The sequence below is a fragment of the Pteronotus mesoamericanus genome, unplaced genomic scaffold (genome assembly GCF_021234165.1).
Source record: "Pteronotus mesoamericanus isolate MK-2021 breed Mesoamerican mustached bat unplaced genomic scaffold, CSHL_Meso_final contig_84, whole genome shotgun sequence".
Classification (NCBI taxonomy): domain Eukaryota; kingdom Metazoa; phylum Chordata; class Mammalia; order Chiroptera; family Mormoopidae; genus Pteronotus; species Pteronotus mesoamericanus.
Window position 1 is genome coordinate 7,574,566 of NW_026555267.1, and position 15,409 is coordinate 7,589,974.

The 15,409-nt window shown below is 42.2% G+C and overlaps 1 protein-coding gene, 2 non-coding genes and 2 pseudogenes across 3 annotated transcripts in view; 1 reads left to right on the top strand and 4 right to left on the bottom strand.

Moving 5' to 3' along the window:
- TEX14 (testis expressed 14, intercellular bridge forming factor) overlaps nucleotides 1–6,555 on the bottom strand; it is a 74,721-nt gene extending 68,166 nt beyond the window's left edge. The window contains exon 1 of the mRNA XM_054585483.1: nucleotides 6,420–6,555. Within this exon, the coding sequence (XP_054441458.1) occupies nucleotides 6,420–6,555 (136 nt within the window). The remainder of the gene's footprint in view (nucleotides 1–6,419) is intronic.
- LOC129080258 (small nucleolar RNA U3) lies at nucleotides 734–948 on the bottom strand. The gene has a single exon (XR_008530169.1). It is a non-coding gene; the product is annotated as a small nucleolar RNA U3 (small nucleolar RNA).
- LOC129080189 (60S ribosomal protein L32-like) lies at nucleotides 3,480–3,981 on the top strand (annotated as a pseudogene).
- Nucleotides 6,556–11,148: 4,593 nt separating the features above from the next.
- Nucleotides 11,149–11,312, bottom strand: LOC129080266 (U1 spliceosomal RNA). Its single transcript, XR_008530176.1, has one exon. It is a non-coding gene; the product is annotated as a U1 spliceosomal RNA (small nuclear RNA).
- A 240-nt stretch (nucleotides 11,313–11,552) lies between these two features.
- On the bottom strand, nucleotides 11,553–14,945 carry LOC129080205 (small nuclear ribonucleoprotein-associated protein B-like; annotated as a pseudogene).
- Nucleotides 14,946–15,409: the final 464 nt, after the last annotated feature.

Below are 15,409 nucleotides of genomic sequence, written 5' to 3' on the forward strand. Positions count from 1 at the left end.
ATTGCCTCAAATGCAGACCCATCAAAGGATCAGGAAAGGTGGGGCAACGACACAAAAGTATACCACACAAGCCATGGTGGGGTTCTCAGTTGGTTAGAGTATTGTCCCAATACACCAAGGTTGCGGGATCTATCCCTAGTCAGGGCACATACAAGAAGCAACCAATGAGTGCATAACGGGAACAAGTTAACCTGTCCTTGTTCCTCTCTCCTCCCTGCCTGCTTCTCTCTCCTTCTCAAATGAATTTTTTAAAAGGAAAATAAAAGTGAGACAATTTTAAAAAATTCCATGTGTTAAAAGATAAAAACCCCATAGTTTATAAGAAACAAAAGCAAAATACCAGACATAGAAAACTAACAGCAGCTCCAAAAGGGGAGAATCGGAGGCCTGGTGTCATCAAAAAACAAAACAAAGCAAATTTTTAAAAAGATAAAAACAAGGTTAAGAACTGCACACTCCACTAATTTCTTTAAGATAAAACAAAACCCCACCTAATTAACAAAGTGAACAAAAACACACTAAAAAAAAAAGCGAGGTAACACTACCGTGATAGAACAGTGTACTAAGAATTAGTGAGCAAAAAGTAAAGAGTTCTCAAATGAGTAAGTAGTGAGGGATAAAGTGAAAAAATATAATTGTAGAACAGTGGCTTAGAGAAAAAAAAAAACCCAACACAAAAACAAAAAAAAGGAAGATAAAACAAGTGTAAGATAATACACTTGAACTACTCAAAACCACTCAGACTGCATTCTCTCCCTCCTACTCTCCCAAAGGAAGAGAAGAACGATCATCAATGGCTAGCGGCAGTCGCAAATGCCAACACCAAAAGCCGGCTTCACGCTCAGGAGAGAACACTGCACCTCCTCCTCGTGGTTTCGGGTGCTCTACACGATCAGAGAAACTTCTCTAGTAACAAACTATAGAAATGATCCCTGAAAGTATAGTCTTAATTTTTAGTTTGCAGCCTCTGGTGCGTGATGGCAGCCGTGCACTTTTCATTCATGGTGACATTTTTTTGGGGGGGGGTCAACTTTGCCTTACAGGTATATTTTACTTCGTATTTAATAACACTTCCATTAACAGCAAAGTTTAAAACATCATTTTCACTTGTAAATCTTCCAGAAACACTTCAAAGCAGCAACGGATTTATTAACATACGGCTTCCTGGCAGCCAATCACACACTGCAAGCATCGAACTCCAACCCAAAGTGAAATGCTATTACCCTGCCTCCTACACGAGGCGCCATCTGGGTTCAGGTGGGTCACAGCTACCTCACGATAGGTTTAGGAAATGCTGCTCCTGCTGCTGGTCAGGGCAGGCTTGCTTCTCAACTAATACAGGAGTCCGCCACCTTGAGGAACCAGATTTCCTTTGTCTTAAAAAAAAGAGGAGGGGTTACTAGAGAGCTTAAAAAGAGGGCATGGTCAAGAGAAAAACCAAAACCAAGCTGGGATTAGACAGTTGGAACTTTCTGCTCCACCAATGCCCCTCACCTCAAGCCCTGCCCTACCTTTGAGAGGGGAGGGGGACTGGAGATTGAGTTCATTCACCAACAGTCAATTATTTCATTAACCCTGTCTAGGTAATGAAACCTCAAAAAACAAAAAAAACAACCCCAAGCAACAAGGTTCAGAGAGCTCCTAGACTGGTGAATAGATTGAAGGTGCTCAGTGGGTGGTGTACACAAAGAGGGCATGGAGATGTGTATCCTTTATAATAAACCAATAATAGTAAGTAAAATGTTTTCTCTAGTTCAGTGAGTCATTCTAGAGAATTACTGAAACTGGATGAGGTTAAGAGCAGACTAGAGATAACAGAGGAAGAGTCATCTGGCTGACAACAGATCAAGAGAAATGATCCAATTGAAAAATATAGAGAAAAAAGAAAATTAACAGAGTTTTGGGGACTGTGGGACAATAACAAAAAGTCTCCCATAAATATAAGTGGATTTCCAAAAGGCAAGGAGAGAATGAAAGAGAAAGAGTATCCGAAGAAATAATGGCAGAAAGGTCCCCAAATTTGGTAACAGATATTAATTCCCACATGCAAGGTCAGCAAACCCCAGGCAGGATAAGTAGAAAGAAAATCACCACTACGCACACCATAGTCAAACCATTTAATTTCTTCAAAGTATACATGATTCTTCAAAGCAAAAAATCGTAAAATTACGTTAAGGGGTTCATAACTCACACAGCTATAATACTTATGGAATCTTTACGATAAAGGATGGGGAAGGGGAGAAATGGGCATATATGGTTGAAGTAAACAGTATGTGAAGTGGTGCAATATTAAGTAGACTGTGAAAAATTAAACATACATATTGTAATCACTAGTGCAACTACTAAAAAATAATGCAAAGAAGTAGTACAGCTAAAAAGGCAATAGATAAATTAAAATGGAATTCTAAAAATATTTAAGTCAAAAGAGCAGAAAAGAAGGAAAAGAGAAACAAAAAACAGGGGAATAGAAAACAAATACTGTAATAAAGTGTTCTAAATCCAAACATGTCAATAATTAGCTTAAATGTTAATGGACTAAACCCTCCAATTAAAAGGGAGGGGGTGTCATAACAAATTTTAAAACATATGCCTCAACTATATTCTCTCAACAAGACATTTTAACTATAAAAATACAGATATTTCATGCAACAGTAAGCATAAAGAGGCTGAAGTAACTATACTAGTAGATAAAGTAGACTACAAGACAGTAAGTATTACCAGAGATAAAGAGGGTTATTTCATAACGGAATTAGGGCCAATTCATAAGAAAGACATAACGGTCCTAAGCATGCACCTAATACCAAAGTCTTTCCAACAGTCCATGAGACCTGGTACAACCATATCTTGCTCTGCCAGCTTCGCCCTCCACACACTCTTTCCTACTCCTTTCCTTTCTACAACTCATGTCATCCTCTCCATCCTCAGGGCCTTGGCATCCCTTTATTCCTGCCTTACCTCTAAATTTTACCTTTTACCTCCAGCTTTTACCCTGAGTCCTTTTCCTTCTTAATGTCCTACCCTAAATGTCACTTGCTCTAAGAAGTTTCCCTTGATTACCCCACCCCTCAGACAAGGAGGCGGAGATGTACCAGGTGTGCTACCTTCCCCTTCTGCCCTTCTCAGTACATCAATTACTAACTCATGTCTATTTCTTCTGCTGTATTATACTCCTAGAAGGCAGGGCCATACATTTTTTCTAACCCCAAGGTTCAGGTAATATATGTGTAATTAAAAAGTCTTGGTTAAGGTTCTGAAACTCATCTTTTGGGTTTTAGAACTCATAATCTGGAGTAACTGATCTTCTGGATGGGCTGAACTGAGAATACAGTAACGAAACAATTTTTCCCCTCCTACTGTCCTCACGTATGCTCTGTCAGTTGGATCTCCTTCCCCTCTCTCCTGAGACACATCTCAGGCAGACTCCACAGTCTTTCAGTCATTTTGAGATATTCAAGCACAAACTCACTTCAGGTAATAAGATGCCTAATCCTGCTCATCAGTGCTGCCTACGGAGGTGGCAGCCATCTCCTACCAGCACTGGGGCTGCCCTCAGACCCCCTGTGAAACCCAAGACTGTCAGAAAGAGGAGTAAGGAATTCATCCGGCACCAGCAGATGGGTATGCCAAAACTAAGCACAACTGGTGGAAACCCAGAGGTATTGACAAAAGGGTGCACAGAAGATTCAAGAGACAGATCTTGATGCCCAGCATGGGTTATGGGAGCAATAAGAAAACAAATCACATGCTGCCCAGCTGACTTTGGAAATTTCTGGTCCACAGCATCAGGGAGCTTGAAGTGCTGTTGATGTGCGACAAATCTCACTAAACTGAGATTGCTCATGTCCCGTCAAAGAATTGCAAATCCACTGTGGAAAGAGCAGGCAGCTGACCATCAGAATCATCAATCCTAATGCCAGGCTGCACAGTGAAGAAAAGAAAAGACAGGTTGTATACACATTGTATTTGTTAATAAAACCATAAAATTAAAAAAAAATTGTCCAATCTTGTTGAAATCAAAACTGCTTCCTTGCTCTTCCACTCCTCTAACATCAAGGTTGTTTCTGGCCACTTCAGAGCTGAAGTAAGAGAGCCAATGAGATAACAAGGGGAATTTAATTTGCCTTTGCTTTTGTATATAGCTGATGCTCTTTGTGATTTTTGGCTTCATCCTAATGCCTGCTCGTTTGTGGGAGAGTTCAGTGGGCCCTTCAGGTACCTCCACTCCACTGCGCAGAGGCCTAACGCAGGTCAGTGCTCTCCTGCTGACTTCTTGCTGCATCTCCAGCCTCTCTGTTGGGATTCTTCCTTCCTTCATAGGCGAGGTCCCTTTAGATGGCTCGGCTACCCTACAGAGAGTCTATTTACCCCACCAACTGGTGGAAGTGTGACCACTACAGCTGCTGTTCTCCCATATTCAACCAGCCATCAAGACTCGTTTCAAGGAGGAAGCAGATAGCATTCTCCCTGACCCTTAAATTCCAGGTAACATGCCAGCTTCTCTTCCCACCACCTGGATGGCAGCTGGAGTGGGCTGACACGTTTCTACTGTTCAACAGGCTGGGACACAGGCTCCCATTTCTCCTGAGCCTGTACCACAATTCTCTCCATGACATTCACCTGAAGGGTCCCTTACTTGGCTTGAGGCTGGGAAGGATAGGAAAAGCCACAGCATTCTATTCTTGTGAATGCTTTTTAAAGAATCTCTTCAGGTGATACCCTCACCATTACTCCATCACGTTCTCTTTGATAAGCCTGAGGTGGGTGATGGAGCTGAAGGTCCAAGGCCCATTCTGGCCATCTCCTAAGAATCTCTGCTTTAGACTGTGGGGAAATGCGTCACCCCTTGTTCTCTACTCTGAGGCATTAGAGGCAATTCTTAGACACAGATGAAGGCCTGCGTCATAGCCAGTTACACCTGTCAACCCCATCCCCTGATCTAGCTTAATGTCAAGAATTTGAAGATGCAGAATGTTCAGGAATGTGTAGGAGATAAGAAATGTCTTAAAACTCTGCTTCTCACACTGGAAGATACAGACAGATAGACATTAAAAGTTATACGCCTATCTTGAACATCAATTTTTATGTTTAAACACACATACACACACACAGTGGAATAATACTCAGCCATTAAAAAGAATGAAATCTTGCCACTGTGGCATGAATGGACGTTGAGGAGAATATACTGCTAAGTGAAATAAGCCAGAAAGAGAAAGACAAATAGTATATGATTTCACTCATATGTGGAATCTAAAACAAACAAAATAAAAACAAACTCATAGATACAAGGAAAAGACTGGTGGTTACCAGAGGAGAAAGGGGCTGACGGGTGGGCAAATAGGGTAAAGGGAGTTCAACTGTGATGGGCTACTGCCATGATGATGGACACTAACTAGACTTTCGGGGTAATCGCTTTGTAGGGCCTACAGATACTGAATTATAACGTTGTACACCAACGACTTATACAATAAACACACACACACAGATCTATATTATGGGATAAAATGCAAAATTTTGAGGGGGGAAATCAAGACCTTTTAAACAAATTATTGAGCTCACTGTCAACTACTTCATCTATAGACTTTACGGGTGGTATATAAATAAGTTTGAGAACTTCTTGAGGAAACTTTTATTGGGTAGTTGGATCCTACAAAAATTGGGGTATCCTTCTGGAAGTCCTCAGGAACGCTTTTGAGGCAAATGGAGGAACACTGTAGAAAAAGTAGGTCACCCTGACTGTTTCACAAATCATCTGAGAGAAGCTTCATAAACCTCCCCTTCAATATGAAGAATGAAGAACGGAAGACGAAGAGGGTGAATCCAGCAGGGCTAAATACTCTGAAAAAAGCAGGTCTGGATCTCCAGATCAAAGGTCAAATGCCAGAGATTTTGTTTGCCTATGGCTTTTTTGTGCTTGTTCTTTTGAAGATTACCTGAGCTAGGAGTGCTATTTCTGTCTGTCCTACAGGCTGAGCTGCCTGTAGCCTCCAGGAAAAAACAAAACAAAACAAAAATCCCCCCTGGAAACAAAAGCACCAAGTGTTTGGAAGGAGCAAATAAGGGGACTGCTATGAAAGGTGGCCTCAGAAGACCCAGTGGATGGAATTACATTTGATGGTAAAAGGGAATCAGGCAGAAACAAAGGCTGGAGGCCAAGACCTGAAGACCTGAAGAGAAACCTTAGGAAACTAACAGTAGGAGGACCTTATTGTTCCCTAGCACAAAACAAAATGAAGCAGCCTCCAAACAGTGACTTAAGACCTCTATGAAGAATATGACTGCACTGGTAGGGAACATCTCATCTCACTAATTTAACCTGTGATTTTCCCAAGAGCTCATAGTTTTAGTATATACCTGTTTTTCCTTCCAGTGCTGTTCAGAAACGTACCAAGCTGCATCTGTCATTTTAGTACAATGCCTACCTTTCTTAAGAATCTTCTTCACTTTCACATAGTTTCCTTGTTTGACATACTCATGAAGCTGAGCTTCCAAAGAGTCATCTCGTAAGGAACCAAGCTGAACCGGACAGGGGATTGGAAGATGAACAGCCCGAGACATCCTGTTTCCAAAAGAAAGCAACATGCTTATTTTATTCTTTCACATTCACTTGGTTTTTTTTTTTTTAATTAAAAAAAATGTTTACACACATTTCTTTCATTTCTGCTCATTTTCATTTATCATGAACAGAATTAGGGGAACAATTGCTGAAATTCTACAAGATTAACATTTATTCTCAATGTTACTGTTGAAATTGAAGAACTGAATATATTTATTACTAACTCCCAGGACTAAAATAGTGATGACTACTAGGAAGTAAAATTAGAAATGAACACCTTTGCTGTATCATTAAGATAACTAGGAGAGTATTAACTCTGAAAGGTTAGTATGCAAATGCAATCATTATATAAGAATGCAGATAGTATAATGTTGTGGGTTGGGTTCACAGTTTAGATTCTGAAGCTCTGTCATCCCAGTATTGGGAAAATTATTTGACCTTAATAGACCTCAATTTCTTCCGCTGTAAATGGGGATAATAATAAATCAGACTGTTGCTGGGAGGTTTAAATAAGCTGATATGTGTGAACAGCTTAGAGCTGTGCCTGGCACCAAGTGAGCTCTCTGTGTTGTTAGCTGTTACTGTACATGATATGAACCATGCTAAGAAATTTTAACTTTTTTTTTAAAAAAAGATTTTATTTATTTTTAGAGAAAGGGGAAGGAAGGAAGAAAGAAAGGGAAACTTCGATGTATGAGAGAAACACTGATTGCACATCCCCAACCAGGGACTGGCCTGCAATCCAGGCACATGCCCTGACTGAATAGAACTGGAGACCTCATGGTTCGCAGGCCAGTGCTCCACCACTGAGCCAAATCAACTAGGGTGAAATTTTAACTTTTTACATGTGGCATCCAGACCTGACAAAAATACAATCACGTGTTTGCGCAACACCTATCATGTGTCTCAGATGTGACAGGTGCTATCTACGTTAAGACACCTAAGAGTGGGCTGCTGTCATCACAATGCTGTCTAGCTGGGCAGACAAGAGGCACCAAGTTGGTGCTCTACAGACAGTGGATAAGAGAAGGAAGTCACATCCACATGAATCAACAAAGATGTATATCAAGGGCATAGCTAGGTACTACACGGAGAGACAAAGAGGGTATGACATGAGGTGAAGTCGAAGGAAAAACCATGAAGGCTGACACATTCAGTAGGTCTGCGCTAGCCAGGGGGCTTTTAGGTTACTAAGAAGTAACATCTCCTTAATTTACCCACTGACAAAATGTGGAAAATGCTAATAACTTGAGTGTTTTAAATTTATTCCTTTTGGTATGTTAATATCCACATAAGTGACTAAAAAGCAGCATCCCAGTAATCCAGTAATCCCACAACATTCTTAAGCAGACAAAAGTAATTAAGAAAACACTGTTTAGTTTAAATATGAACTGAAGCTTTTATAGCAAGCCGTCATATCCTATCCCCATCTCTACCTCCCTTCTATTTCCAGGGATAAAAGATTGGTATATGTCTATTATCATTTGGATGTCTAATGGGGGCTGAATTGTACCCCCTATTCATATATTGAAGCCCTGACCTCAGAATGTGATTGCACTTGGAGATAAGGTCTTTAAAGAGGTGATTAAGTTAAAATGAAGTTGTCCTAACGGGGTCATAATCCAATATGACTGGTGTCCTTATAGGAAGAGGAAGAGACTTCAGCTTCAGGAGTGACTGCGAAGGAACCACTTTGTGAAAAAGGCAGTAAGAAGGTGGCCATCTGCAAGCCAAGGAGAGAGGCCCTGAAGAACCCAGCCCTGCTGGCATCTTGATATTGAACTGTGAGAAAATGAATTTCCGTAGTTTAAACCACCCACTCTACACTATTTTGTTATGAGAGCTGTTACTGAACTGGAAACCTCATGGTTCGCAGGCCAGTGCTCCACCACTGAGCCAAATCAACTAGGGTGAAATTTTACCCTATTATTTAGAAAAATAATACACTAAAAATAGCAAGTTATGTCATATGTCTTCATGAAAGGGGAACCAGTCTATAGTAACTATCTCCACGTCATTCATCCATTCAGTTGGATGGACTGCACCTGCACTGAGGGCCTGTTAATGTGGTGTTCTTCCCCATACTCCTGACATCGGGCTGCTGACAAAGTCCCCAATATCTTCTTACAACTAGACAAATCCAATGTGCATTTTCAGGCTCTGCCATACTGAAATGTTCACCTGTATGTGACAATGCTGCTTAATCTTTTAATGCCTACTTATTGTGATAAAATATATAACAAAATTTACATTTTAAACATTTTTAAGTATTTGATTCAGTGGCATTGAGTATACATAAACATCATTGTGCAACCATCCTTTTCCAGAACTTTTTTCATCTTCTCAAACCGGGACTCTGCACTCATTAAACACTAACTCCCCATTTTCTTCTCCTCCTCCCAGCCCCTGGCAACCACCATTCTACCTTTTGTCTATATAAATTTGACTATTCCTGATATCTCATATAAGTGGAAACACAGTATTAGTCCTTTTGTGACTGGCTTATTTCACTATGTCCTCAAGGTTCATTCACATTCTAGCATACGCCAAACTAGTATTTTATCTAATATCTTTTAAGGCAGACTAACATTCCATATGTATGCATACGCACACACCCCGTTTTATTTATTCATGCATCCACTGATGGACAGTTTGAGTTGACTCTACATTTGGCTATTTTAAGTAATGGCACTGCAAACAACCACATACAAAAATAACTCATCAACTGTATCTTCCATTTTTCTATACGTATCCAGAAGTAGGATTGTTAGATTATATGCAAGCTCCAAGTTTTACTTTTCTTGAAAAAATACCAGAGGTTTCCTCATTTCTGCACTCCTACCAAAAGGAAAACAAACTCCTACTTGCCCAAGAAATACCAATACTACTTTTAAGTTACAGTATCAGGAGAGAGCGCGTGATCACAGTGCCCCACCACCACAAACTATGCAGTTGAGTTTCCTGATCACAGTGCCCCACCACCACAAACTATGCAGTTGAGTTTCCCTCGCAGGAGTCAGCACACAGAGTGCAATGGGGAAAGCCTCCCCCTGAGAAAAACCTCCTTCATTATCATGGTACCTCTCCTAACCAGTATGTATGAGAGTTACCCTTGTTCTAGTTTTCACCATTGTCCTCAACACACTTTAAAATCATGGTTAATTATACTGCGAGTTCTATAGGCCTTTGATTGGCAACTGCAGTGTTATTTATAGGACAGAGACTAAAGTAGTTTTTTTGAATGCCCAGAGTAAATTCTGACCATGAATACACTCAGATCAGCAGGCACCGCTCTGCTCATCTACATATCCCCGCCTCTTGTTACTTCACCTCACTGATACTTGAAGTGGTTAAATTTGCTCTAGCTAGCCTGGCAACAATTTAGAAGACAGTTGTCAATGGGTAATTGGGGATAGTTTTCAATTCCTTGCCTTCCTGGGCACAGGTTCTGGCGTAGATCTGTTATGAGTCTGAATTCTGAGCTGCAGAGCAGGACAGTTGGGGAGGCAGAGGCCAGCGGCCAGCATCACTGGGGTTATGCCCGGGCTGAGTTCACAGCTCCACTCTGAGCCTAGACGCTACCCTCAGTCTCTCTGTCTCCATTTCCCCAAACTGTAAATAAAGCAGGAGTCAATGCTTGCCTACCTAACAAGGTTACTGTGAGGACTAAGAGAATGCATGTAAAATGCATCCTCAAGCCCCTTCAACCCTATCCAGGCCATTCCACTCCTGAACAGGTGTCCTGTGCAGATGGGGACCCAAAGCCGGCTTCCCTGTGATTCATCTGTAGTTGTCGGTGTGAAGGAAAACAGCGTTTGGCCTCACAATGGTAACAAACCAAGTGCTTCTCCCCTCTTTTTAGACAACAAAAAGAGATGATGTGTTTTTTTTCTGCGCCTTTGGCTTGGCAGTCTGGGCAAGACAACTCTGCAGCAACTATTGTACGAAAGGCTTTGCAGCTGTGTGCACAGGCAAACCTACCTCTCCCTTTCAAGGTCTCTGGTGGCCTAAGTATAAAATTGGCAGATACAGTTTAACAGCATAAAAGCATTCGTTATTTATTTAATGTAAGTTTACCTGACACAGGTGCCCTCATAAGAAAATGAAAACCTAAAGAAGTGGCAAAACCTAAATACCCTTCATGTTAGGTTGAGCAATGAGGCAATTTTAAAAATTAACTAATGCATGGGGAGGCTAAAGGTACATTAGAATTATTTTAACAAGGCCTGTTTGCACAGAATTTTCTGGCTTTGACTCCTCCTCTCTGGAAATGTTTCTTTTCCCCTGGTTATGGGCAACAATATCTCTTACATGGTAGGGTTATTTCCAGCTTTCAAGAAAATAAAAGAAAAAGTTCATCATATACATGCTGTCTCTCAAGTATCTAGCTCCCCGAGCTGGAGATAGTCTGGTAGATCGGAAGATTGTGAAAATAAAGAATACCTAACTTTGTTAGCAACTAATTCTAGTATCCATTCTCACTACTGAAAAAAAGTAAACTCCACCCACAACACTAACATTCACTAAATACAAATAACAGGAATTTTCACCCCTCTTGCTAAGAATTTCAGTATCTGTTTTTTGTACGTAAAAACCAGGGGAGAGCGCGAACGCAGTCCCCCACTACCACAAATTATGCAGTCGAGTTTCCCACATTTGGGGAAATCGCAGGGGTCAGCACACCCGGAGTGCAATGGGTGAGCCTCACCCTGGGAAAACCACCTTCTTGATCATGGTGTCTCCCCTGCCAGGTAAGTATGATTTGGTTTTGACCCGGGCAGCATTCACTGCCGGGCATACCACTGTAAGGTCCGGGTGACTCCTGAAACGACAGCAATTGTCCTTTATTTACATATCGCGAACAAAAAAAAAAATCAAGTTTTCATGCTATATCTTAATATTGGTAAGAGTGGAATACAATGCATGATTTCCCAGAAAACGCGGTTCCGGCCCTAAATCTGTAATCTACATACTCCACCTCCCAGGCATTACGTCACGCTCAACCCTGTCGGTCGGAGGGGGCAGCCGCGCACTTTAGAGATGGCTTAAGAAGATGGGTTCCTCCTCCCACTCGCCCCGACAAAAGTAAAGTCTGCCAGGATATTTTCCTAACAGAAACTTCCTCACACAACTTCCGCTGTAGCCGAAGGTCTTCGTATTTCCCCGAGTGCAGTCTCCTTGAGCAAACAGACACGAAGCTGTTTCAGCTGCGAGCCGGCCTTCGGCGGTCCCTAGAGACCAACGGTCCACCTCAGCTCCGCACCATTTCCTCCAAAGAGCAGATAATGGAGAAAGCCTGCCAGTGGGGTGTATTGCAGGAGTGAGGGTTTAGGATCCAAGATCTGGACAGCAATTCAGTGTTCACACTGCACGACTCTAGATAAGCTTCTAGCCTCTGGATCTATTCCAGCAGGTCCCATGGAATGAGGAGGAACTATCCAGTCCCACCCGTACCCAGCTCAGGCTTTGTCTCCTGCTCAAGGTCTGTTAAAACCTAACTCCCGGACTTTTGCGATGAACAGATGTCCTCCAGTGAATACACAGGGTCCACCTGCAGGGACTGGATAGATTTTTTTTCCTTCTTCTGATTTTTTGTATGTTTGTTTTTAAAAGGGTTCACATTCATTCCTGAACCAGTCTGCTAGCGCAGAAAGATATTAACAAAGAGAAAAATCATTCTTCCAATAATTTCCCAATAAAACATGCTGAACTGTCCAGTCAGTCATGATCTTTTCAGCGATACAGTAAGATGCAAACAACCAGGATACAGCATAAATATGTGACCCATCTCATGTGCCATTTCTTATAGACCTAGCATGGTTCTCTCCTTTTTGAATCATCATCCAAGTCCATTGGCTAATGGGCCGATTCTGTTTTTGTTTCTTGAACAGGAAACTCTTGATTCTGAAAGTCTTGTGAGAAGATGTGGAAGAAAGAGTCCAAAGTATGCACCACGATGGCAGAGAGGCTATGAGTTTCTTTTTTGCTAGATAAGTAATATATTTGAAAAACCTGTTATCGTGCTGTTTTATTTTCCCAGCATTTTATGTGTTTTGAACCAAGTAAATCTCTTGGCCTCCAGTCTACTTATTACAGGAGGGGTGTCTGTCTGACCTCTTGGTTCCTTTGATTCTACAGACTCTACATGTCATTTTACTCACCCCTCAGCCACCTTATCTGTCTCCCTTTACACGGAAGCACCGCACATTTCCTCAGTCTCTCTGGTTTGAGGTCCAACAGTCATCTCCTCCTCTACTTCCATTTCCTCAGCACTGCAGGAGGAAGCTGTAACCCTACTACTCCAAATTCATGCACTTGCAACCATGTCTTCACTGCTACTTGGCTTTCCTCTTACACATCTCTTAAATTCCCTCTCCCCTGCTGTTTCAAACCTGCACCTAAACCAGTGGTTCTCAGTGACTCTGCCACCACTTAAAGGAGTACTTTTGAAAATTTGTGGGAACTTTTTTTGTTTTCTATGTAGTCATGCCAAACATTTACATGTCAAGAGACTTTATTATAACATTATACTTTTTTAAAATCCTCATCTGAGGACACTTTTTCATTGCTTTTGGAGAGAGAAGGAGGAGGAGGGAGGGAAGGAAGAAGGGATGGGGAGAAAGAGAGAGAAATATCAATGTGAGAAACATCTACTGGCTACCTTCTTCTATGTGCGCCAACCAGGGATTGAACCTGTAATCTGGGCATGTGCTCTGACCAGGCGTTGAACGCACAACCTTTCAGTCTACGGGATGATGCTGCAACCAACCTAGCTATACCAGCCAGGGCATAACATTATACTTTTTATTTCTATGTTATATTAGAGTTATAAAATTATAACATTTATGGGAAAAGTATATGAAGCTTATATTTTCTATGAACATCTTCAGAAATAGTAAAGGGAGCATTACTATTTATTACAAAAGAGGACTCTGGGTTTGACAAAATTGAGAACTCTAACCCAATCACACCCATATATCTTTTTTACGGGAGTAAGTATAATTAAGCTTCTTTTTTCCCAAAAGTATAGTGAACTCTATCCTAACAGTGTTTCTCAAAGTACAAGCCATCACCATCTGCATCAAAATCACCCACTGAATCAGAATGTCTGGGGATAAGACCTGGGTGTGTGTGCTTTTAACATGCCCTCCAGGTTAATTCTTTTCCCCTGTCCTCCATTAAGAGCCTATTGAGAGTTTATTATAAATTTGTTTCACAGGCCACCAGGAAATAAAAGGACTATTTATAGTCAGGAAACAGGCAGGGAGCCGAGGAGGGCCAAGGTGAGTCAAGGGCCTTGGTGGGTGCATTCCTCGGGGGAGGGGACCCTGTAAGGGAAACCAGACAATGGATAATAGGTAATATTTCCAGAACAAAGGCAGGAGAAACAAACAGGCCTGTGGTAACATGGCTCTGAGGAGCCATGCCCTCTGCCTCTGTGGAGCAACTTTTTGTTTTTGTTTTAAATAACATATTTTTCTCTTTTATTTTTTAGAGAGAAGGGAAGGGAGAAAGAGAGGGATAGAAACATCAATGTGTGATACACTGATCTGTTGCCTCTCACGCGCCCCCAACTGCAGACCTGGCCCAAAACTGCAGACCTGACCGGGAATCAAACCGACAACTGACAACCTTGGTTCACAGGCTGGCGCCCAGTCCACTGAGGCACACCAGCCACGGCTGTGGAGCTACTTTCATAACTCTGTGGCCAAGGGTCAAAGAAGGCCTTGCATTCCTGGGGGAGGGGGCCACATTCCTGGAGGGGGCATGCCCACTACAGTTCCTTGTCCACGGGATACCCATGGGAGGCCTCATACCAGGAGGTGGGCCCATCATGCCTAGAGGGGTTACCTATTGGTTCATAGGTGGGGGAGGACACCCACAGCCGGGTGTGTACTGGGTTGAGGCCCCTTCAATAACTGGTTGTGGCAGCAGCTGCAGCAGCTGCAACAATGACTCTTCCTTGTGGGGTCATCACCTGTTGGGATGGCCCACCAATCCCACAAACTGGCCCAGCATGTCCTGCAGGGGCCTGGGGCATGGGAACACCAGCTGGGATTCCTCTGCCAGCAGCCCTGCTGATCCTTGGGCCCCCAGCAGCTCCAGCAAGTGGCACTCTGACAATGCCAGTATATTTGAGGAGGTCCCTTTACTGTCACTGAAACTAGGCTCTCCCTTTCAAGCAGCACCAGACTGAGGGCTCACTTCTCTTCTCTCCTCTTTCTGCTTGTTTTGAGTTCTTTGGCTTGATCTTCCTGAGTTCATCACAATCACATAGGATCAAAGTCCTATGCTTGTTGAAATCCTTGAAGGTGCCAAAGAAGATATGACCATGTTGTAGGATACACCTCATTGTGTAGTTGATGTGCTACAGCATCTTGCTGTTCTTGCCCATAGATGTTCTAGCCCATGGTGGTGGTTCTGATGGCTCCGATTCTCACTGGATTTGCCTTCATGGAGGCCTAGCCACCCTCCAGTAGCCCATTTCCCACCCCTACTACTAGAAATTTGCCTCCAGGTAATTCTTACACTCTGAGGTTTAAGAACCATTGGACCCTGCCCTGGATAGGTAGCTCAGTTGGTTCAAGCATCATCCTGATATGCCAAGGTTGTGGGTTTGAACCGAGGTCAAGGCACATACAAGAATCAACCAATGAGTATACAAATAAACGGAACAACAAACTCATGTTTCTCTTGTTCTCTCCCTCTTCCTCTCTCTCTAGAATAAATCAATAAATAAAATTCTTTAAAAGGCTTTTGACTCACATAGCCTTTCAGGTATATAACCACATCATAAGTCCCAGGCAGGTGACGTCATAGTTCCTCATCCTCAAATTTAAAAGAGTAAAGCAAGCC